Source organism: Apodemus sylvaticus, chromosome 1, assembly GCF_947179515.1.
Source record: "Apodemus sylvaticus chromosome 1, mApoSyl1.1, whole genome shotgun sequence".
Classification (NCBI taxonomy): Eukaryota; Metazoa; Chordata; class Mammalia; order Rodentia; family Muridae; genus Apodemus; species Apodemus sylvaticus.
The window spans coordinates 183,773,582-183,798,565 of NC_067472.1; the positions used below are offsets into that span (position 1 = coordinate 183,773,582).

General features: G+C 48.4%; 1 protein-coding gene across 1 annotated transcript in view; it reads left to right on the forward strand.

The window, feature by feature from the left end:
- The first annotated feature begins 4,973 nt into the window (after window positions 1-4,973).
- Actn4 (actinin alpha 4) overlaps window positions 4,974-24,984 on the forward strand; it is a 65,023-nt gene continuing 45,012 nt past the window's right edge. Inside the window, exon 1 of the mRNA XM_052167355.1 lies at window positions 4,974-5,259. Coding sequence (XP_052023315.1) covers window positions 5,098-5,259 — 162 coding nt within the window. The 5' untranslated portion in view covers window positions 4,974-5,097. The remainder of the gene's footprint in view (window positions 5,260-24,984) is intronic.

The window sequence follows — 24,984 nt, forward strand, 5'->3', positions numbered from 1 at the left end:
ACAAACTCTACTACACATCTACACATGAACACGAACACATTAAATACTTTTTAAAATGCACTTATTTGTGCCTGCCTCTGTGGGGGTGGGGGGTGGGGGGACAGAAGACGACTTGTAGGAATCAGTCCTCTTTTTCCACTGTGTAAGTTCTGGAGATGACACTGAAGCCATTAGATGTGTTGTCAACTTGACACAAGCTGGAGTCATCTGAGAGGAGGGAGCCTCTTTTTTTTTTTTTTTTTTTGCAAAGGTCTTCGCATATTTATTCTTTGTGCACAAAGACTAGCATGATTGGTTCCACTTGGTAGATGGTCCAATAATCGATTCAAGGTCGCTTAATCCAACTTACGGAAGCCTGCCTGTGCCCTTCGCATACTCCGGCTGCACATGCTCAGCCCGTATCCCATATCGTGGGGTACTCCGGTAGAGCTGCTGGTGACCCATCTTGCCTTCGGGTGCCCAAAGAGGAAAAAAGAATGAGCTAGCCCACGCAGGCGCTCTTCAAAGTTTTTGGAGCCACCGGTCGTAGTGTTTCATTGCAGCAATAGAAACCCTAAGACATTGGGCTTGGCATTACGTATCTACCTGCTGAGCCATCCCAACACCCCCTAAGTGCCCCCGTGTTCTTGGTTTGTGCCGTTTCATAGTTTTGTTAACCTCTCCCTGTAGCCCAAGCTATCTTTGCTCTTGAACGCCTCATGCCCCATCCTCCCAAGGGCTGGGGCTCCAGGCTTGCGTCACTGCACCAGCTCTGCTTGTGGGTTTGAGCCTACTCATTCCTTCCCTTAGGATTTGGTAAGTTTCCTCTGCCCGACAGCTGCTGCTTCAGAGGCCAGGGCTAGAGCAGAATCTGAAGCAAAGGTCCCCTCCCTCCCTCGTGGGTTGGGTTGCTATTTCGGGGGAGGAAAGCTGACAAGACCTAGAACAGTAATGAATTAACAACGTTAAACGGTGAAAAGTATTTTGGGAAAAAAGACTTCAGGAGTCAGTCTTTGCCCGGACGGAATTGAACTTAGGCACCGTGGGTTAGGCAAGCATTCTTTCAGTAGGCCACACCCCCAGACCCTTGCTGGTGGGTTCTAGTTAAGCGGTCTACCTCAGAGCCACGTTCTGAAACCTTCACTGCTGGATTCCAAGCGTGTGCTCCGCCACTGGGGCGCACCCGTATCCCTCTCTGGTGAGCTCCAACAAAACACCCCTCCACCTTTCCAACCCAGAATATAGTTTTATATAAAGCAATCAGGGACGGGTTTCCGGAAGGAGCAGAGGCCCGCAGGGGAGGAGGCTGAGTCAGGGAGTTGAGGAATATGGGGACAGCACCGCAGACAGACAACACTGCAAAGGCCTTGGAGGCTAAGGGTCATTTGGACAGGTGGCAGGAAAGGCAAGGAGGCCAGGAGCTAGGGAGAGATCCGCGGGTAAGCTGAGAGATCAGGGACCCGGATGTGGAGAGCCTTCTGGGTCTGACTGAAAGCCCGGGACTTTCATTGTTTTATTAAATATATTTTCCTAGTATTTTAAAGGCTATGCTGACATAAAGAATAAAATTTCCACTTGAAAGAAAATACGTGGAGCTGAGCTGTGGTGGCGCACGCCTTTGATCCCAGCAATGGGAGGCAGAGGTAGGTGGATCTCTTGAGTTCAAAGCCAACCTGGTCTGCAGAGTGAGTTTCAGGACCATCGGGGCTACTCAGAGAAAACCTGTCTTGACAAATTACATACACACACATACACACACAGGCACAGACCACAGGCACACACAGGCACAGACACACACACACACACACACACACACACACACACGAAAGAAAGAAAGAAAGAAAGAAAGAAAGAAAGAAAGAAAGAAAGAAAGAAAGAAAGAGAGAGAGAGAAAGAAAGATAGAAAGAAAGTAAGAAAGATGTGTAGCGGAAGGCTGCACCTGGACCATCACAAGTCAACGGGCCAGTGTGGGCAGCTTAATGAAACCCAAGCTCAAAATACAAAATCAAGAAAAGGGTAGAGAGCTTGCCTAGCAGGCCCTAACTTTAATCTCCAGTTCAGAGGAAAACAAAATAAAAATTCCATGAGAAAAGAGGCTAACAAGCAAAGCTGGCGACGTGGCTCCGCCTGAAGGTCCGACCCAAGATCCCAGGTGTGGAAGGGGAAGGAGACTTGCTGAGATTAGGAAATGGAATTACCTAGGGAGGGATGAGTGAAAAGGGGTAGTGGGTAGATAGGAATTGTGAAATGTCGCAATGGAATGGAAAGGAATGGAATGGAAATGGAATGGAAATGGAATGGAATGGAGATATAACTGGTTCAAGGAATGGTTGAAGGGAAAGTCCTTAATTCACTCCTCCAGGCTAGCCTTGAACTCACCACAGAGATCCGCCTGTCTCTGCCTTCCCAGCGCTTGGACTTCAGGCACGTGCCACCAGGGGAGGTTTTATTGTAGCTAGGAGGGAGAATACAGCCAGAGGCATCTGGAAGAGCCCAGAGCTGGGAAAGTAGTAGATTAGTCATGGTTAGTAGACTGAACCAGACCATGGGGGGGGGGGGGGGAGGAGAGAAAGCAGAGAGGACAGAGTAGGAGAGAACCAAGAGCCAAAAGGGCAAAGAGACAGGGTTATAAGGATAAGGAGCACGGAGGGGAGCACAGAGGGGAGCGGCGGGTACTCATCGAATAAGAAGCCAGTGTTCCCTGTGGTATGCTACATAAGCACCCCAGTTCGCCAGCCATTCATCGGGAGTTTCTTTTGGATCTGACAGAATCCCATTCCTCTTGTACAATTATCTTTTTTACGTATTTAAATATTTAAATTTACTACATTTCATTTTGTAAAGGGGCATCTGTGGAAGTCAGAGAACAACTTGTAGGAGATGATGGTTCTTCTACCTTATGGGTCCCAGTTCTTTTACCTGTGAGCTATCAAACTGAGTTTTAACTAATAAAAAAAATTTTTTTTAAATGACTGAGAAGGGGCAGGTCTAGACTAGGAAAAAGCAACCCCAGCGGCAGTCCCCAGCTCTTCTGACTTCTAAATGTGGAGAAAGGTTTTGAGCTGAGCAGGGAGGGTTGTGGTCTCACTCAGGTGTCTGACCCAGCAGCACTCTCTCTGCTAAGGCTGTGAATGGTTCTTCAGAGTTCCGCACCAGGCAGGCTAGAGATAGTGAGATCCAGTTAGGAGGCAAAAGAAAAAAGAAAAAAAACAAAAAACAACAACAACAAAAAACACACTACAGGGAGGGGAGGGGGAGGGAAGAAAGAAAGAAAGCAAAAGAAAAGGAGGGACCAGAGTTTAGGAGGTGGATTAGTGGCCAGCCGGGGCTACATAAGACCCTGTTTCCAACCAAACCAACACCTCCAAATGCTTCCGTTGTTAAGGCATCTGCAGCAGAGCTGGTCAACCTGAGTCTGACCCCTAGGACCTCCACAGGTGACATGGGCACCCCTGCCCCACACATGTAAATTTAAAAAAACTCAAACCCATGGACAATAACAAACTGGGGCTGGAGGCAGAAGGTTGGGGGGCAGGAAGAAGGAAGGCTGTTGAGTGGCGGCGGATGCTGACTGCCTCTTTGTAAGAAGCCCTGTAAGGGAGGATGACAGTTCCCTGAGCGCCTGGAAGCAGGAAGTCGCCTTTCAAGATGGAGAAGGCCACTCTGGCTGTTAATGAGGCACTATTATTTTTTCATTTCTCCTCCTCTGCTTTTTCTCTCTCACCTCCCTATCCCTTCTCTTTTTCCCTCTCTGAGACAGGGTTTTCCTGGCTGTCCTAGAACTCACTCTATGGACTGGGCTGGCCTCAAACTCAGAGCTCTGCCTGCTTCTGCCTCCTGAGTGCTGGGACGAATACACCACCGCCACGCCTGGTTTCCTTGACTCTTATTACTGCCTTTCTCTCCTACAAAGTTAGTTATTTGGTAATCGACCTGGCTTATCATGCCGTCTGTAGTTGGAAAGTGGCTGCACACAGGTGCTCAGTATTTGCTGAGAGAATGCTTTAAGTTTAAAAGGATCCCTTGCCTTCCTGGCTAGCTAGCTATTCCAATCCACTCTAACTGAGGTCTATTCTGTGAAAGAGTTTCTTCAAATATCTACCTTTTTTCCCCATTTCCCTGAAGACTTTATAAATCCAGCCTATTCTAGAGTTTCTTTTCTTTTCTTTTTTTAAAAGATTTTTTAAGAGATTTATTTTATTTATTTATATGAGTACACTATAGTTGTCTTCAGACACACCAGAAAAGGCCATCGGACCTTATTACAGATGGATGTGAGCCACCATGTGGTTCCTGGGAATTGAACTCTGGACCTCTGGAAGAGCAGTCACTGAGCAGTCTCTCCAGCCCTAGTGTTTGTTTCTTTCTTTTTTTTTTAGACAGGGTCCTCACGTAGTCCACACTAGATTCAAACTCGCTGTGGGCCAAGTCTGGCTTTGAATCCTCCTGTCCACACCTCCGGTTGGGATCCCTGGTATGCGTCACCAAGCCCAGTTTTAAGCTCGATTATTTATTTAAGACCGGTCTCCCGGTGTAACCCAAACTCCAACATGTCTTTCAGTCTTAGCGGCCTGAGAACAGAGACCCCATGTACCATCGTGCAAGGTTTATAGTATATAGTCCCGAAAGAGTGGGGACTTTTTCTGACTTCTTTAGTACCAAGGCAGAAAACACGGTCTTGCACACAGTAGGCAGCCAAATCTTGATTAAGTCTGAAAGGCTGAATGGGAACACATTCCACACCGAAACAGGTTAAAGCCGGATGACGAGCCCCGCCTTATGAATCATTCATGACTCAGGCCCCGCCCACACGGGGGGGGGTAGACGCGCGCGTTCACGCTAGAGAAGCGACTGGGCTCCCACGCTGGGCGGGCGGCCGGAGGTGTGTTCTGCGCCGGCGCCGAGCGCCTGGGGGCGGGTTCGCTTCCTCAGGTGCGCGCGCGCGCGGGAGGGCGGCGGCGGCAGCTCAGTGCGCAGGCGCGCCGAGTGAACTGCGCAGGCGTCAGTCTTGGGCGGGCTGAAAGCAGCTGAAGCAGCGGCGGAGTCGGAGCCTCCGGCACAGGGGCGGGAGCTGACGCGGTAGCGGACCGGCTGGCGGGCTAGCGAAAGGCGGCGGGATGGTGGACTACCACGCAGCAAACCAGGCGTACCAGTACGGCCCGAGCAGCGGCGGCAATGGCGCGGGCGGCGGCGGAAGCATGGGCGACTACATGGCCCAGGAGGATGACTGGGACCGGGACCTGCTGTTGGACCCGGCCTGGGAGAAGCAGCAGCGCAAGGTGCGCGGCCCGGGAGCCGGGCTGGATGGGCTCCTGCGCGGGGCGGGGAGGTCTGGAGGAGGATCCTGGGAAACAATTGGCGGGTCTGGGAACGGGTTTGGAGTCCCGGAGGGGGATTACAGAGCTTAAGGAAGCAATTGGGAATCTGGAGGGGGAGGGGGAAGTGGCGGCCAGGTATGAGACGCGGGGAACTGGGGCAAACGAGATGATCATTCGGGAGGTTGCAATCGAACTGGGTTTTAAGGAGAAATTGATAGGGCCCAGGCAAGCAAGCAGTGGGGTCCAGGAAGGGAATTGGTGAGCCTGGATAGTATTTGGCGGTTTGGGAATCCCAGTATGGAGGAGATGGTTTGGAGAGCAGAGAGTCTGAAGAAGAGATTGGAATTGCGGGAAACCATAGTGTGTGTGTGTGTGTGTGTGTGTGTGTGTGTGTGTTCTAGAAGAGATGGGGAATTAGAAAAGGTAAAGAAGGGGCACTAGGGAGAGGATTGTGGAGTCCTGAGACAGGAGGGCCAGGGAGTCTACATGGGCTTGGGGTGTGAGGTGGCTAGGAGTTAAGATGGTCTGATGGGTCGAGGGGTCTGAGAAGGTAGGTGTTTAGAGCAGAAGTTAGGGGCCTAGGAACAGATATTTGTGAAGGGGGTGAGGTTTATTGAGGGTGCCTTTCAGTAAAAGAAGAGGATAGGGGCATAATTAGAATCGTGGGGAGGCCCCAAGAGCCACCCACAAGAGTGTTTGTGGGTGCTGTGAAGAAGGGAGAGGTAGTGAAATAGTAAAGGTTCCAGGCCCCACGGGGAGATAGTTCAGCAAGAGTGAGACTAGTGGAAGACAGTCGAGTGGAATGGAGGATAATGGGAGGAGGTTATTTTGGGAAAATGGAAGTCTGATTAGAAAGGCCCTGGGTGATGCAGAGCCTGAGAAAGAAAGGGGTATTTATTTATTGGGTGAGGAAGAAATGGGTGTCCTGGGAGAATGGTGTGTTTGGATGGGGAGGGTAGGTAAAGGGACACTAAAATAGTATTTCCTGGTGGTATTTAGGAGTGGGGGCAATGTTAAAGGGAAGCCACAGAATGGAGGGGCGGTCAGAATAGGAGGCCAAGGGTGGTGATGTGTTGGGGTGGTAGAGAGGGTGTGAGTGTATGCAGGAAGAGCTAAAGAAGGGTGTGTTGAGTGGGTGAGAAAGAGGGGGTGGTTCACAAGTGTGTGAAGGGGGTGGGAAATTAGAATCGAAGTTAGAAGCTATTTCATGTGTTCCAGAGGTTGAGACTTTCAAGATTTGTAACTTACTGATGGGCATTGTGGCTTTTGGACAAGATCCTTGCTCTCTGGGCGATCAGAAGTGTGCTTTTGTTGACTGCAGACGGGATCTGCATGGAGTTGGGAGCGGGGCCCTGAGGGTGTGAGAGAGAGCTGGTTTGGTGACATTTCCCAGACCACCCCCGGGATAGGGGGGCAGGGGAGTTGCTATACCGCCTGGGCCCAGTCACCAGTCTGGAGGGTGGATGGTGGAAGAAGCTTCTGTGCCTGGGAAGCCTGAAGTGGGACCTGGTATAACCTTGGCTCAATCGGAATGTTCGATTGAATGCTAACGGGGTGGAAGTCAGCAGTGGTGTAAGGATGGTGTCTTACATTTTTTTTTTTTAAACATAAAAGTGGGTGTGTAAAATAACTGAGGAATGAATGCATTTTGAAAAGCTGGGGAGATCTAGTCTGGATCTCAACAATTATTTATTGCCTGAGGCCATGTGAGATTGGAAAAGGTTGAAAGTTGCCAAAAGACTTGGAAAGTTGGAAGGAAACAGGGTCACAGCATTGGCTTTGAGACTGTCTTGGATCTTTTCTAATGTTTAGGAATTGTGCTGTCTCCCCCCCCCCCCCCCCCCCCAGATAACAGGAGTAGGGGCCACACTCGTAGGGCCTAGTGTGCATTCAGACCCTGGGCAGGAACCTGGACTCAATAGAATCCCCATGGCTGCCTGTGTCACTTTCCCCTGCTCCTTCCTGGTTCCCTTCCTTCCCAGCTAGGAAAGGTCGAGGAACAGGGTGGCTCATGGTGTTCCCTGAAGTTGCTTCAGCTCCCCGTAAGGGCACTGCTTTAGTGTGCTTGCTTTATAACCTACTCCAGCAAATATTTACACTTAGCTGTTCTTTAGGGGAACAGTATTGCTTCACCTCTACACCCTGTCCTGCATAGCTAAGATCCCTGGTGCCTGCGGAACGAGTTATGAAAGGAATATACCAGTCGGTGCTTTTTTATCTTTCTTACAAGAGCCCCCAACCCCCGACAGGATGGCTAGGACTTTCCTTTTTTGTTTTATGACTGGTCCTCTCCCATGTTCCAGTCTGACTTTTGTGAATGTAAATGACAGGCCTGTCTTGCCTCTCCCAGGCGTATAGATATTCCCACCACAGGGAGAACGACAGTCTTGTATGTACCTGTTCACACACTAAAATTTTGTGACCAGGACAGCTGAAGCAGGAGTTGGCTCAAGTCAAGTCTCTCACTGGAAGCCCTTCACTCTGAATTCTAGGGGCCCTATACCAAGGAGGTTATGCAACAGGTGTTTCACAGGGCAGTCTTGAACATTGTGGGAGGACAGGGGACTGAGCTAGTTTATGAAAATATTTTATTATTGTTGTCGTTTTAGTCTAGGTTTATGTTCAGGTTTTCCCTGAATTCTGGGCTCAGCTGATCCACGTGCCTCAGCCTCCCAAGTAGCTTGGAACTACAGGCCTGTAAACAAATTCTTGAGCAATTAAGAGTCCCTAGTTCCCTTTCCTAGTTTGTCCCATCCAAGTGCTAATCAGACCTAACCCTTAGGATAGTGTGACTGAAGACCACTTTCCTAAAGTGACTTCTGTAACATCTCCAGCTCTGGTGGAAGGGTGAGAGTTACCCCCAAAGGTCTCACAGTAAGAGGAAATGCCTTGTTCTGAGCTTGAGTGTTCTGTGGCACGCCATTGTTTGCAGACCTGAGTTTAGACCCTGACCTTTGGCTCAGGCTGTATTAAATGTGAGTTAATTATTTGAAAGCTCTGATAGTGTTTTGTTTTTCTGTAAGCCATCCTTCCCCCTACCCCCATTTTTCTTTTGGACTGATGATGAAGGCCCCAAAGTGGCCATCTGGTATTTTGCTCCATTACTCTAATTGCTCCCCTCTAAGGAGCTGGCTAAGACTTAACAGCTCCTTAGCAGCTTTCAAAATTAAATAACATACTTACAAAGAAAAAAAAATGTAGCCAAACTGGGTTGTCCTCTGGAAACAAGATGAGTATGTGAGCTGGGTGAGTATATACTGTGCGTGTGCCCTTTGGGAGAAGAGAGGAGGAAGGGCCTCAGCTGCCAGTATCCTGTTCCTCACACCCTCCTGGAAAATGTGTGGTGTTCTCCTGGAAGTCCAGCACTCAAGATCTTGAATCAGGCAGATCTCAAGTTCAGGGCCTGCCAGCAGGAGCAAATATGGGGATCCCTTTATTTCAGAAAGCAAGAAGAAATGAAAAGTTGCTGGGAGGATAAGGTTTCTTCACACTCTACAGCTGTGGTCTGGTTGTGGCCCTGGAGTAGTATCTACCACCTCACCTAATCCTAGGCAGTCCAGGGCAGTGTTGGGGTGGGGGGTTGCCTTTACCTTTTAAAACACCCTCTTCACCCTCTTTGCTTCCAGCTTTTGAGACCAACTGGGTGGTTTCTTTGGCAGCAGGAACTGACTCATCCTCCAGTTGAATGAAAGTCATGCTAAAAGCTTTCATTTAATGGCAGCCAATTGCTTGGCCTTGTGGGGAAAGTTGGGTGAAAGTGTTAGTGGGAAAAACAAAAAATGAATGAGTCGGCTTCTAATCCCAGCTTTTGGTATTCCTAGGCGGGAAGATCACTGAGAGTTAGAGGCCAGCCTGGGTAAGCTAACTAACACTCAAGGCAAGCCTGAGTGAGTAAGACTCTAGCTGAGCATGGTGGCACACATCTGTAATATCAGCTCACTAGAGGCAGAGTCAGGAGGATTATAAATAAGTTCAAGGCTGGTTAGGGTTTTTACGGAGAGTTTCAGGCCTTTTAAAACCTTAAATAAAAGACAGCAACGAAAAGCCCACCAGGAAGTGAGGGTGTGATACTGTCTTCCTATCCAAGTGAGGCTAGCTAGCAGGGAAGTCAATTAAAATGTATCCTCACATTTTCACTTCATTCTCCTCCTGGGGAGCAGGGCCTAGTCTGAATTTCAAGTCTAAACCCAGCAGGCAGGTAGGTAGAGTTCCGCCATTTCAGGACGCACTCAGCTTAGGGCTGACTTTGGCCAGACAGCAGCCTTTCCAGAGTTGAGTGAGTGCATAGTACAGGTGATGTGGCTGGCAGTGCTGCCTAGTGGATGACAGCTAGGAGGAGGAGCCAAAAAAGCTTCACTTTGGGAATGCCCGAGGAATTGAGGCTGGTGAGATGAACTGATTTATAGCATGCTGGACATGGCACAAACCTTTGACACCAGATCTTTTCTTTTCTTTCATTTATTTGTTTGTTTGTTTGTTTAATTGCCTTGCTGGTATCTTGAGGGGGAGGAACTGAGCCAAGAGCGGCTTGCTGCAGTCTCACTCCTTTGGGTTTTCTGAATAGTGCAAATACCCCTATGCTGTTCTCAGCCCTGCGCTGCCTACATGGTCTTGTTGAGCGTCCACCTGCTGATCCTTGTTTCCTGTGCTCTCCATGTCTCTGTTCTCAGCATTCAGCCCCAGCCCCTCAGTTTCCTTCTGTTGCCTTTATGTATGTGTTTAGTTTTACAGAATAACAAAGACACTCATGTTTCATTGTTAATGATTATTTTTCCTCTTCCTTTCTCATGGAAATAGGAGGCTAGTGATATAGCAAATTGGCAATTCAATGACCAAGGTAACTGAGACACTGACCTATTAAAGGGGAGATGAAAGCAGATACAAAAACCTTCTTTCCTGGACCAGTGAAAGAAGCCTTTATACTGGGTAGTTTGAGAACTCAAGATTAGAGTCCTTTTAGTTAGGTTAAAACATCAAAGACCAGTTACAAGGAAGCATAGTTACTGTGTTGCAATGTAGGTGTCGGGATTTGTTACAGAGTATCTGAAAGTGGCAGAATAGCTCTTAACGCCTCAAGAAGAATCATGAGTAATATTTTAGTCTGTTGCCTAGATATCTGGAGTCTAATGTCATTGAATTAAAGAGAAATAACTATTTTCAATCTTAGCTTCTTTTTAAAGATGAGGTAGCCTAAACCATCTTACAGGGAGGGGCTCTGGCAGGGAGCAGCATCTCTGTATAGATGAACAGAACTGAGTGCTTGGGGATTTTAGCTCAGAGCAGTCTGCCTGGACTATAGAGTTCCTGTGGCATTTATCTTGATGCTATGCCTCTTTTGGTTGTGGGTTTTTTTTTTTCTCTCTCCACATCCTTCTCTCTTGTATATAACAGATTGCCCACAGAAAGTCCGCAGTAGCTAGTTTGAGCCACAGTTACTGGGGAGGCTGGTGGCCATTTTCTTAGCTATGATATATTGAAATGTTACCTGAAAAGCTGTAGGCTGACCTTACTGGGACTTGGTGTTTGCCACCTGTTGTACTTGCTCCTCTGTTCTTGTAATGACCTCTCCCAGCCACCCACCCCCAGCCAATAGTTAGGTAACATGCATGTATGCATGAAGAAACTGACCTAGATACTCTCTGCACTTAACTCAGTCTCCTAAACTCTTCCATATCCATGTTTGCCTTACATATTTAATAAGTATCTTTAAGTCAATTTGAGATTTTTTTGGTTTTAAAAGCAAATTGAAAACTGGATGTAATAAATGGCACATGCCTGCAGCCCCAGGACCTGGGAGGTGGATGGAGGCAGAGGAGCGAGGTGAAAGCCCTCCTTAGCTACTGCCAAGCTCGTGCCCAGCCTAGGCTACACGGAACACTTCTCATTTTTTTTAAAGACAGGATCGCCGAGCGGCGGTCGTGGCGCACTCCTGTAATCCCAGCACTCTGGGAGGCAGAGGCAGGTGGATTTCTGAGATCAAGGCCAGCCTGGTCTACAGAGTGAGTTCCAGGACAGCCAGGGCTACACAGAGAAACCCTGTCTCAAAAAAAAAAAAAAAGACAGGATCTAACCATACAGCTCTGGATGGGCAGGAATTCACAGAGATCCACCTGCCTCTGCCTCCTGAATCCTGGGATTAAAGGCACGTACCTCCATGCATGGCACTAAAAGCCTTTTTTTTAAAGGGGGAAATCTGTATGGTGACTGACAGATTTGGTTTCCCTGGCCATATATAAAAGGAAACCGTAAAAATAAATTCATGGAGAACAAAAGCATGTTAAGTTCCAGCGGGGGTCTATTCCTGCCAAAGGTGCTGGCCTAAGTCAGCTCCCCTTGTTCAGAGGGTGGTGCGTACTGGTAGGTATTGAAGACCCGTATGGCAAGGACCTCTAAAATCACCAGGTTAACTGGTGACTGAATTGATGGGACAAACCACTTTGTGACTCAAGGCTCTGCAGAGGGTCTGTGGAGGACAGCCGTGACCATCCCTTGTGCCTGCCACACTCAAAACTATCTCATCTGACCCTAGAAACATGTCCGGAAGTGGGCAGAGCAGTGACTCACCCAGGACTAGTCAGTCCCTTGAATGTCCCCAGAGACTTGCTCAGGATTGGATGGTACTTGATTCATCCTTGCTCAGTCCCCTTTCCCATTTTTGTTTTCTGCTTTTCTTTCAGGCTCTGACATAGCCCAGGCTTTGCCGGCTTCAGTATGTAGCTGAAGCCGGACTCAGACCCTCCGGTCTCTCCTCTCTCGAGCTGGTGGTATAGGCAGGGCTACCAAGTGATGCCATGCTGGGACTGGAACCCAGGACATGGTGCTTATTAAACAAGTTTGTTACTACTAAACTCCATCTCTAGGCCTCCTTCCTGATCTTTTGAGACAGGTTAATGGTATGTAAACCAGGAGGACCTCAAACTCCTGCACTTGCTTTCTGAGTGCTAGGATTACAGGTCCACATTACCACTGCAGACTATTGTAAATATAGGAGTGAGCTGTCACTTGCCCCACACATAGCTTCTCTCCAAGGCTGTTTGCTTAGACTTACATGCTAGAAGCCTGGGCACTGCTGTGAATAAAGCACACTGCTTTCCTGTCTGAAAGGGAAACCGGTGCTCTCCTGTGGAGGTAAGACTGACTTACCAAAATGTTTTTCCTCTAAATATCAGAGCAGAACAGATTCTTTGTCTTGCAGTGGAACCATGGGCATGGGGCAGTAGTAGCTGAAAGTGGCTGTTACTGCCCTGAGGAACATCGTGAAGTCATCTTGGGAAATATCCTTGTGATGGTGTCGCAATGACTGAATGGGGCGCTGGAGTACCAGCAGCACAATGGCATTTGTGTCTGCTGCAGACAGAAAGAAAGGCGACATTGTGGTTTGTTTTATCCCTTTTCAGCTTTTTCCCTCAAAGGTGTGGGGCTGAGTGATGTCTGTCTCTGGCTTTCTAGTGGGTTTTTCTGGTGGTGGGTGGAGTATAGGCAGCCCGTCTTCTGATGCCTCTTCTTCCCAGTCCCACATACACAGAGGGCAGAGTTTCTCTAGAGTGTAGGGTTTTTGTTTTTGCTTTTTTAAAGATTTGTTTATTTTATATATGTGAGTACACTGTAGCTGTCTTTAGACACATCAGAAGAGGGCCTCGAACTCAGAAAACCGCCTGCCTCTGCCTCCCAGAGTGCTGGGATTAAAGGCGTGCGCCACCACCGCCCAGCTTAAGTGCAGTTTTAAGAATGTCTCTAACAGCACTCCAGAGTGAGGACAGCAAAAATGAAATGTCGTGTCCCCTACTCCCTACCATAGTAGAGGAAGCCAATTTGAGGTTAAACTGCCTTGTGGAAGGAAGCTTGTAAATGATTCATCGGCATCCAGAGGGTCGGGGAAGGATGACAGGGTTGCTGGAGGGAGTGTCTCAGGCAGAAGAGTTGTGGGTCTTCTGCTCAGGTATCCAAATGACAGGTCTTTGAGCACTAAGGCCAAAGGCAGTCTTGGAAACTGGCTTCAGTCAGTGTCATCAGGGCTCGTGGTGTGTGTTCTCTCTCTGTCTCTCTGTGTGTGTGTGTGTGTGTGCACACGCGCTTACATTAGATTAGCACATTAGCATTCTTGTCTGACTAACTCTGGTGTGAATAGAAGGTATTTAATTGTTCTCACCATGGAAACCCAGTCTGCTTACTATTTAGGCAAGTGCTGCACCCAACCAGGGCAGAAAAGATGCTGCCAGGTGGTCTCACAGGAAAATGCCCACATGTCTTGCACAGTGGCCATGCCCACAAGGGTATGAGTGGCTCTGTTCCCTGACAAGAGAAGTTGGGACAGCCTACTTTATTGATAAGGGATTTGCACAGCAGCTGGTGGCTTTGTAGCCATTCTAGGGTCTTTTTCTCTAGGCTTTTAGAGTTGGAATTCCAGCTATGTGGCCTTTTGTTGTCTCAGTGCTGGGGGTTGAACCCAGGACCTCACATGTGTTAGGGAGCAGCTTTACCCCAAGCTACTAAACAGACACACACATACGCGTGTGCGCGTGCGTGCGTGCGTGCGTGCGTGCGCCTTCATCTTTTGCCTGTTTTTACAAACACAAATTAAAAATTCTAAAGTTCTCAATCAGGCCCCAAGAGCAAATAAAGAATACTGTTAAAAAAAAAAAAAGAAATTTAAAAAAATCCACATCTTTCCAGACCTGAGAACACCCGAGTCCTTTCCTTTAAGACACATGGCTCATTAAATTCCTGATGAAACTAAAATCCTTGTGAGAAGCGTGGCCCTGGCTGGTGCCGACACGGCTTACTTTGGGAAAGGCTGGGTTTTCTTTGTTCTTTTTTTCCTTTCTTTTTTTAGCTTTAAGACTTAACATAATCTTCTAGTTTGGGCCTATGAGGTAAACCCAGTTTCAAAATTCAAAATGTCTGGAAGCAGTGACTTGCAGGCTAGTTCAAGGGCAGTCTGATGAATTAGCCCTTCTTGCAGGCTGTCGGTGAACCAGTCATGATTCAGATTTTCAAGTCCTGGAAGGTGTCCAGACAGTAAACATCGCCAGGGTTGGGAGGCAGTTACTTTTTTTTGGATCATTTGAGCTGCGCTGCCAAGACTGTGGTAGATTTGACGTTCTGTAAAACAGAATGAACGGCCTGTATCAAGATGTCTTTTTCAGAGATGTTGGCTTTAGTCACCCATTCCTATGGTTCTTGGTGGGGTGGTCAGGAAATATACACACCAGTGAGGGAGGGCCTTCCTTCTTAGTCACTTTTCCACTTGTCCCCTTTTCAGACAGGGTCTCACTGTGTAGTCCTAACTAGCCTGAAACTCACAGTGTGGACCAGGCTGAGGCAGAGCGCAGACCTGTCCGCCCCTGCTTTCCAAGTGTTTGGGGTTAAAGGTATATGGGCACACCCCGAACCCCAACACAAACACCTACCTTGGCCATGTCTTAAAACTTTTTTTATTTTTTGATACTAGAGATTAGATCCAGGACCTCGTGGATGTTCTGCAGACTATCACTGTGCCACACCCCTAGCATGCCAACCTCTCCTCACTTTTAGAAAGAATCTGGCACAAACCCCTGACTGGTCAGTTAGCACATAGTGAAGCCTGGCTCTAGTCCTTGGTAATGCTTCTGTCTCAGCTGGTATTATAGACCGCCATGCCAGACTTTTATAACTCAGTGATGGGGTCAACTGAGGGAAGAAAATTCAGTACACTGATAACTCTGAACACTTTCTGGACGCCTGGTAGATGGATCTTGGCCCCAAACCGGGGAAGGTGTGGAAGGGATGCTTGGATTCTACTGCAATATAGGAGTACCCCAAGCCTCAACAGGAGCAAAGCTCTGACAGGAAAGATAGAAAAGCCACAGGCCACGGTATTCCCTGAGCAGCTACTGTAGACTGAGAAAATTCTGAGCCTTTTGATAAACAAGTCGAAGGCAACCCTTGCCAAATACGGCCTGCTCTAAGACTAGGGTTAGCTTAGGAGGCAACTTTTCTTGCCTAAAAATAAATTCCTGTTCCTATCAAACATTCCAAGCATAGTTGGAAAATGAGATTTCTGAGGAGTGGCAGTTCAGGCTCTAATGGGTTCAGTTTTGTCAGGAGTTCAGGGCCTCTGGGGACTGTTTTGGGATTGGTGTGTGACCACTAAGGAAGTTGGAGGACCAAAAAATGCAGGCCCTCCTCCATTTCACTCTGTGTTCTCAGTTGCCTTGGAGGGCGGTGGGGATGGGGACACTACACATGTACACAAGGAAGGTGGGGCCTGGGGACATGGTTCAGTGTGACAGTGCTTGCCGCACAGGTGTGAGGATCTGATGTGGGGTTCCTAGCACATGTAAAAACCAGCCATGGCAACACATGTCTGGACCACAGGTATATATGTTCAGGGAGCCAGGCAGATTTGGAGGGCTTGTTGGCCAGCCTCTGTAGTCAGAGAGGCGACTTCCAGACTCGGCAAGAGACCCTGTGTAACAAATAAGGCTAGAGATGTAGCCTTGGTTAGGAGCCTGTATGCTTGTAGAGGACCAGCGTTCACTAGGCAGTTACTTCAAAATGGCCTCCAACTCCAGTTCCATGAAATTCAACACCCTTTTCTGGTCTCTGGGCACTCAGATACATCTCTCTCTCTCTCTCTCTCTCTCTCTCTCTCTCTCTCTCTCTCTCTCTCTCACACACACACACACACACACACACACACACACACACACACACTTCAGGAAAACAGGCAGAGAAGCAGTAGAGGAAGACATGGCAATGTCAGCCTCTGGCCTCCACACCTGTCTGTACAGGTGAGTGTGCTCACACAGTAAACAAGACAACGTCAGGTTGGATTGTGTGCTATAAAACAATGGCAGCTAGCATTTTACTCTGGTACATGGTATGGTGACTGTCAGCATGTCATCCTCTGAAGTGGATTTTATCCTCACATTACTTGTGCAGCAGTGGGACCAGGGCCTGGGTTGAACAACAGCCATCTTTAATCCAGGAGATTGAGACAGAAGGATAATAAGTTCACGTGAGCCCAGGCCAAGACAGACTTTCAGAAAAGGAAATGAGAACGATTGTGTTTGGCTCAAATAATCAATGTAGTCATGAGGTGAACTGATGGGCCAGAGCTGAGCGAAGGGAAGGCTGGCTCTCTCTGACTATGCTCTTGTTCCTGAGCTTCACCATAGACTGGAAATTGGGAATAGCTCTGGAGTGGAGGGAAGGTCGAAGTGGGTTTGGCTGTGACCTCCGGTGGAGGAAGGCCAGGGTGTCAGAGTCCGCCTGGCACAGCAATCTGGGGCTTTGTCTCCTGAAGTACTGATAAGGTGGTGAGGAACCTGGGCGTTGCAGCCTTCTCCTCCTGGGCTTCTTGGACAAGCCAAACCAGAACTGACTTCTGAAGTGGGAACCCCCAAACTGCACTACAGTAAAGCAAACAAAGGCTTCAATTATCTCTGTGATCGTTGCTGCAGTAGGCACCTGTATTTGATTAAAGCCTGGGTGACTTTGGAGTCTGGAGTTTTACAGCTCTGAATGCTCATGCTTTGTAGTATGACGGCACCTAACTTCTACCACATGGACAGGTCCAACACCCTTCCCATCCCAGCTCCCACCAGGAGACCTTAAAGCTTTCAGTGCCCCTTTGAAGCTTCAAGCCTGTATGCTGTTGTTCCTGCTGTTGGCTTCTGAGACAGGGTCTCACTGTGTCATCCACTCTTACCTTCCCCTCTCAACTGCTAGGAATCAGGCATATGTCACCATACTCTGTCAGAAGTCTGGGTATTTTTTGTTTTTTCAAGACAGGGTTTCTCTGTATAGTGTAGTCATGGCTATCCTAGACCTGGCTCCCCACTCTGTGGGTTCTGGGGTTCAGGTAATCAACAATCACCTTGGTTTACCCATCTTGCAAGTCTGTAGCTCTTCTAGGCCCCCTCCCACCCACTCTGTATCTCTTCCTGTTTCCTCTGGTCAGGTGCATCTAGGGCTAGTTCAAAGAAGGAGGTAGACTTTTAGGTGATTACATCTCAGCATTTCTGCTGTTTGTATCCTGTTGGAAGCCAGTGCAGGTCAATGTAGTCTCACTGGGCCCATGGCTATTTGAAGGCTCAGCTCGTCAGACTAGTTGTATGGCTTTTACTCCCTGGAGGGAGGAGCAGGGAGTGAGCTTGGGGCTCTTGGTGAACACTCTTGCTTTTGTGCATACTGTATCAGAGGGAGAAGGTAAGTTCCTGTGTACTCTGAGTGGGTTTGGCTTCACCCTGCTCGCCAGAGAGCCTATAGCAAACATCTCCCTGTCAACAGAAACTAAAAGAGCAGTGGAGTCAGCTCTGTCTTAGTGGCCCAGGCAGCTGACTGCTTCAGTCAAAAAGAAGATGGTGTGCTGTGTGCTGTTGTCAGAGTACCCATGTGACTTATTAAATCTTTTAGTAGCTGTATGGCAGGGTAGCGCTGTGTGTGTGTGTGTGTGTGTGTGTGTGTGTGTGTGTGTGTTTATAGTCATCCCTTCAAATGTGAAAATAAGCTTCCTCTTGATAAAACCGACTTAGTGGACAAAATGGGTACAGTGAAGGGTGTGTGTGTCAGAGTCCGTTGTGTGTGTGCTCCCCCCTCATGCAGGCTGGAGCTAGTTTCCACGGTGGGTGCTTAATTGCACATTTATGTTCACCTGAGCCTGCTCCAGGTTACTGCTGTAGATAGAGAAGTCTTGGTGAGGGGGGGGAACTGTGTTTTCATTAAACTGTAACGTGGAGGAAGGTTTCTTGAAAGTGACCACTTAGGTAGCAAGATGAGGGGCCACTGGCTACAGAGTAGGTTTGCGTTTTATAGCCAGCCAGCTTCTCGTGTAACTTGAGTTGGGGCTCCATGGGCCCTGAAGTCTAGTACTCAGGTAGAAACATGACCGCCAGGGCCGAACAACAGCCCTTGCGGGGCCTCTGCTGAGAGGAGCACCATGCAGAGCCTTTGGGGTAGGAGAAACCGGAGACCCGCGCTCTCGAGGAGCTCACAGCGTGTCTGGGTAGCGAGCAAAGCTACAGGAGACCTCAGAAGGCCACTGAACTGCACACCGACAGTCCATAGCACTCTCGCTGTGTCCTGGGAGAGGAAAGGGGTGACAAAGGACAGGTGGGGTCAGTCATGGAAGTTTTCATAAAGGAGGTGAGTGTGGGATTGGGGGCTGTGTACCGCAGCTTTGGGCAAGTTTTGGGGGGCAAAGTTGGAGGAGGGTCCTATGTGCATAGCTGCTGCTTTCAGATAGTGCCCTGAGGACTGTTGTCTGTGTGGGATCCCCAGATGTTAGAGGTGGCTGCCGTGCTTGCTTTAGCTCAGCTGTGTATGGAGCCCTCTGAGTAACAACACCCCAGCCCCTGAAGTATTCAAGTCCACGTGGGTCCTCTTAGTTTTTACAGGTAGAACGTTGTAAGTGGCCCAAATCTGTTCTGGCTGCCTTCGATTTTCAGACAGCCTAACTATTCTAGAATTCACTCTAGTTTGGGCTGGCTTCAGACTTGTGGTAGCCATCCTTCATAACATTCGGCGAAGCTGAGCAAGTTGATGAACACCTGGGACCTCTGTGTTTAGGAGAGCCGGGAAAATTAGAAGTTCAAGGTCATCCCCAGCTTCATAGTGGGCTATGTGAGACATGATCTCAAATTCAAACAAGACAGGAAGCTGGGCATGCTGGGTCTGAGTTCGTGACTAGCCCAGTCTGAGTTCCAGGACAGTCGGGACTGCACAGAGAGGCCCTGTCTTAAAAACCAAACAAACATAAATAACAGGGACACCTCTTGAATGTCCAACAGGGACACATCTTTCGTATGTCCAGTAGTGCATCCACTTCCTGTGCAGGCTGCACACTGCCACATGGTGCAGATAGCTCCGTAAGCCTAGTTACTGCCGTTCTGTCTGATGCTCTCAAAGATGAGTGAGTGAGGCTTGATTCTGGCAGGCTGGCCTGTGGAGCCTTCTATAGATGATATATTGCCCCTGCAGTGCCCAGAAGTACTATATCTAAGAGTTATTTTTACTGCCAAGCTAAACTTCCAGGTGCCAGTATGGAATCTGAAGAGATCCCGACCCAGGAAACACTTGACTAAGGTGTGTGTTTGTTGGTTGGTTTTGTTTTGCTTTTGCTTTTAAATGCCTTCCTTATTCAGTTGCTCCTGGCCAACTGTGTGGCTCTGATACTGCAGTGCCCTTGATGAGCTTCATAAACGGACATCTTTGGGCAGTGTTTTGGCCCCTCTAAGATAAAGCTAGCGTCACTCGCTGTGCCTTTGTCCCAGTGGCATCCCTTTGCAGATGATGCATGACGCTCATACTACAGCTCCACTCGAGCAGAAAGGACTGCAGTTACCTGGTAGTGCTGTCTCCTCCTCTTCCTCTACCTGGGATTAATAGGTTCGCTGTGCGGCCCAGCAGGGGTGGGGAAGGTGGTGCAAATGACCTGCTTTGACATAGTCAAAGCTGTAACTGGTGCCATTAGGTCCAGGGGGTGGAGAAACATAGCCAGTTTCTGTTTCCTTTTCTGCCTATTCAGGCATCTGGTCAAAGCTGCCTGAGGTACCTCTTCTCCCTCTCATGAAAGGCAGAGAAGTTAGGGAGGACTGTCAGATGGGGACTTGGGATTCATGCTTGTAGTTGGGGGATATATTGTCTAACTCCCATTTTGAAAAGAAGTTCCTGGAGTATAAATTGCAAAATACTTTTGCATGAACCAGGAGTGGTTCCTATTCCTGTAATCCCAGCACCTGGGAGTCAGAGGCAGGGGTTACCCGAGTTCAATGCTAGCCTGTTATATAGTGATACATAATATACACGTACACACATGCATCCAAGAAGAAAGTACTTTTTGAATGGATCCAGGCTCTTGTGGGGATGCTTGCTGGGCAAGTGGGTTGGTTGATCAGTCTCTGTTCCTTACTAGACACAAGCAGCCCAGATGGTACCTCACCCCAGCGTTTGCACCCTGGGAGGCAGTGTTGAGGTGAATACCTGTGGGTAGGCAATTGTGATCCCCAGTCCACACTTTATCCTTGCATCAAGTAGGAGGCTGTAAAATATGTGGTTGGGAGGGAGTGCTTCAAAGCTGTTCTTGGGAGAAATTGGAACTGGACCCACTCCGGCTACTTTTCTGCTATTTGTCCTTGGGCAGGCATCAGGGGGTTAAGTTTCAGTGTTGTGTTGGAAAGGGCATCCATCCCTTTACTTCACAAATGAAGCATTCTGAGCATTAACCAAGACAAATAGTGATCCAGAAGCAGGATGTTAGCGTTCCATCCTGCATCCAGGCAGTGTTTGCTGTTTTAGCCTCCTCTGGGCAACAGAGGAGAACCAGCATCCTTTAGTTCTCTCCCTGGGAGCTCTAGAGCCTAAAGCCTGCCTGTGACTTCAAGTGAGCACCCTCCAGCAAGTGGTAGCAAAGTGGACGGGCACCGTGTCCATCTGGGAGGCGCTGCTCGTTTCAGAGTTGAGTCCTGGACAGTTGTGTCTGGATGAGCTACAGACAATATCAGCAAGACTTCTCCATGCAACAGCTTGCCAAGTTTGCTGTCAGCTGAGAGTCTTTTCCCCAGGTTTCCTCCAGTCCCCTTTCTTCAAAGCAAAAAAAAAAAAAAAAAAAAAATCCTATGACCTCATGTTAGAAGCACACCTCCCCCACGCTCACTGCAGTCAGCAGCCATTTCTGCTAAGGGATGTAGAAACAGGAAAGTTTCCCACTGATAACCAAGAAAGTAAGTGCCCAGAAAGGCTGTCACACAGGGCCACGAGGTACTCTGGAGCCTATGCTCAGATGTCAGGTGGAGCTCTAGAGGCTTAGCAGAACCGTGTCCCCTCCCCCCAAAAGAACCCTCATGCCCTCTGCTCATCTTCCCTCTTCCTTCCCAGCCCCCCCTTCCTGGGGTCACTTCCTGATGCCATTCCTCAACTTAGCCCCTATCCCTCCCCCCCCCCACAGCAATCAAACCCACAGCCTAATAAGGGAAAAGAATGAGGAGAATGTCCGCCTCCCAGCCTCCCTAACAGGGCGCAGGCCCACAGCAAATTTGGAAAATGTTACAGCAGAGTGACAACTGACTGAAGGCTGGGGGGGCACAGCCACTCTTAGGAGCTCCTATTGTTGGCAGCAGGCAGGACCCTGAGGGAGGGCCACCCTGCCTGCACTTTTCCAAATCAGGCTATCGACACTCCTCTATGGAAAGTAACAGCCTGAGTCAGCGGCACCTTCAGTGTTGGGTTTACACATCAGGAGAACACTTAAGTACAAACTTAGTGCAGTGGGGGCAAGCATGGGAACCATGCAGATCCCAACACTCGCCCCTGAGATGAGTGGTTTTCTTACCCTGTACTGTGCCAGGGTTAAATTATCTTCAGTGTTAATTAAAACTTGTCAACGTGTAGAGTGGGGCCCCTCAGAAATCTGTCACCTCTCCTGCATCATTATCCCAGGCAGGGCAAACCCTCCTTCAAGTCCGATCCGTTTTGGACTAAGGAGAGGGAGGGCCAATCCTCTCTGTGGGGGGCTCTCTGGGCCAGCGCTACTAGTTTTGGGAGGTCAAGCTTCCTAATTAACCTGAACTGGGGTGGGGGTGGGGAGAGGAAAAAGAAGCAGCCTTGGAGGGATGTGCCAGCTCTTTGCACTTTGCTAATTACAGCAAGCATGAGGTCATCTGTAAATATACCTAATTCTTTAGCTTTTAATTAAGGTGCTCATTAAGAGTACTGGTAAAGTGTGTGTGTGTGTGTGTGTGTGTGTGTGTGTGTGTGTGTGTGTGTGTGTAAGGGAAAAATACAAAGTCTTTGTTTTGCCCTGACAGGATGGCTCAGATCAGGCAAGGGACTGAGGCACAGGGCTGGTTTCCTGTCTTCAGAGCTTTCGCAGGAAACTCAGTGTGAACAATATTTGTGACCCTTGCCAAGGACCAAAAACCTGGATAATGTCATTGTTCTAGGTCCATAGTTCTCAACCTGTGGGTCTTGACCCCTGTGCATGTCGGGGGTGGGGAGGTTTGAACTGCCTGATTCATAACAGCAAAATCACAGTTTTGAAGTAGCAGTGAAATAATTTTATGTTTGGGGGACCAAAATACGAGTCAAAACACTGGGAAGGTTGAGAACCCCTGCGGTAGTTAACACCAAACATCTGACCTAGTGCTTGGGTGGGTGGGGGGAGTCTATCAGTCTTTGTTCTTTGTTTTTTTGTTTTTTTAGCAAGTCAAATGAAAGAGAATTTCAAGAGGATCTTAAATTAGCATGGTGAGATATGTCTTTAATCCCAAGCAGGTAGATATCTTCCTGGACAGCCAGGGCTATACAGAGAAACCCTGTCAATCCCCTAAAAGAAAGAAAAGAAGGATTTTTTTTTTTAAAGTGTGTCTTAGATTCAGTTTTTCTAATTAAAAAACAAAACACTGTTACTAGTCTTTCTCCACAGAATGCTGCTTTTCCAGAGACAGTCCTTTCTGAACGACTCCTTCTTGGGTGCTTTGTGTAACTGGCAGTTCTCCTAGTGAAGTAAGAGGTAGTAGCTGCTCCTGCCTGCATTAGAAAGGATGGAACCCGACACAAAGCTAGATTGATACATCTGCTTCCTCCGCAGAAAGCATTTCAGAAGACTGCCAGTGCCAGTGAGTTGGCAGCCCCACGCTGCTACAATCTTCCTTGTGCCTTCAGTGCCGTCTGGGTTGTCTCTGAGCAAAGGACAAGCTTTGCATCTTGTCAGTTTTCCCGGCTGGAAGTCTAACAGAGAGGCACAAATACACCTTTGAAATGAAAGCAACAAAAATAAACTCAGAGCAGCCCTGTGTAAGGACATGAATGCAATGCATACAATCTGTCCAACTATTTATATGTAGAGGCTCCCATAAGAAGACCAGGGAAGTGCCCGCGTCTCTGAGTTCCAGACAAACCACAGGCAGGCAGTCATCTAGATGGGCTATATGTGGTGTCTCCTTTCATGCACTGCATAGTCTGCTTTCTGGATGGAGCTGGGCCTCTAAAGTGAATGCATGTTCCGGATACAGTTAGTATGTGTGCCCTCCTAGTAGCCTTAGAAGGAAGTGTGCATGTTAAACAAGAAAGCCATGAATGTTTCCTGTGCTTCATATCCTCTGCGCGCGGGTGCGCATGTGTGTGCCTAATCATGGCTTTAAAACACTTAAATCAATGCACACTTGTACCAGTGCTGAGAATGAAGCCAGACACTGCGCATGCTCACTGAGTCTTGCCCCAGTGGTGGATTCTAGGCCAGCCCCTCATGAGCTCTAGTCCTGCAGTTAGGTCCTAAAAAGGGGGACAGTGTTCAAATGATATAGCTTTGGCTCAGACATGTTGACTGATTTAGCTGTTCAGTACCCTTGACAGTGCCTCCCTGGGTTCAGAAAGGATCTGTAGGGCTTCTCTAATTTATGTGGTAATAGTTATTCTCTCTGAACACAACTTGGAAAGTATTGTAGCAGGTGGGCACTACTCAGACTGCCGAGCCAGGATGTTGGTGCTTGTAACATTTTCCTCAACATACGTTCTCTTTGCCCTATCACAACCTCTGAGCCCCACTATTTGGACAGGGTGCTTGGGATATCTCTTGCATCCCTGAGGAAATGCAGTGTTTCAGACAGAGATCACAGATCCCCCTCTACACTTCTCTGGGCTTCTGTAGAAGGTAGGAGCATAGTGTCAAGGTCAAAGGAGCCAGGAAGCGGGGCCCAGGCTACCCTACCCTCAGTCCAGTTTCTTTTTTCTTTTTTTTTTTTTTTCTTTTTTTTTTTTTGGATTTTGGTTTTTGTGAGACAAGGTCTGTCCTGGAGCTCACTCTGTAGACCAGGCTGGCCTCGAACTCAGAAATCTACCTGCCTCTACTTACCAGAGGGCCGAGATTACAGGCCTGCGCCACCACCATCTGGCTCCTTAGTACATTTTCAAAGGCGGGACAGGTGTGTTTCCATCTTGGATCTGGTCGTTCAGTGGGTAGGCCAGTGCTTTGGCCACTGTTGTGGGAATAGATGTGAGTTCTTTGAGGGATGAGGGGCAGTGGTCCTAGCGTATCATTAGGACAGGTGACTCACAGAAAGGTGGGATGGCTTTGGCAGCTCCAGATAGCCCTCACTGATTGCTGCCAGGTGAGAGTGGGTCCTGGGAGGTCATCTTCCAAGAGGCTGCAATTTTAGTTTATAGGACAATTAAGTCAATCTGTCTGTCTGTCTATCATTTTTCTTTGTAGCTTTGGCTGTTATGGAGCTCAGGCTGACCTTGAATTCAGAAGTCTGCCTTCCTCTGCCTATGATTAAATAATAAATAAATAAATAATAAATTAAAAAATTTGGGGATTAAAGGTGTGTACCCCCCACTACTGACATAATTCAACTCTTTTTTTTGTTTTGTTTTGTTTTGTTTTGGGTTTTTTTGGTTTTTTTCAAAACAGGGTTTCTCTGTGTAGCCCTGGCTGTCCTGGAACTCACTTGCCAGACCAGGCTGACCTCGAACTCAGAAATCCGCCTGCCTCTGCCTCCCAGAGTGCTGAGATTACAGGCGTGCGCCACCACCGCTCAGCTAAATGTGTAGCCCAGGCTGGCCTCGAACTCATGATCCTCCTGTCTCTGTCTCCTTCAGTAAATCCTACCGGCGTGCGCCACCACAACCGGCCATAATTCAACTCTTAAGCCAAACAGTGAGGCCCACAGGAGCACTGTGTAGACCTGAAACCCATGGAGTGCTCTG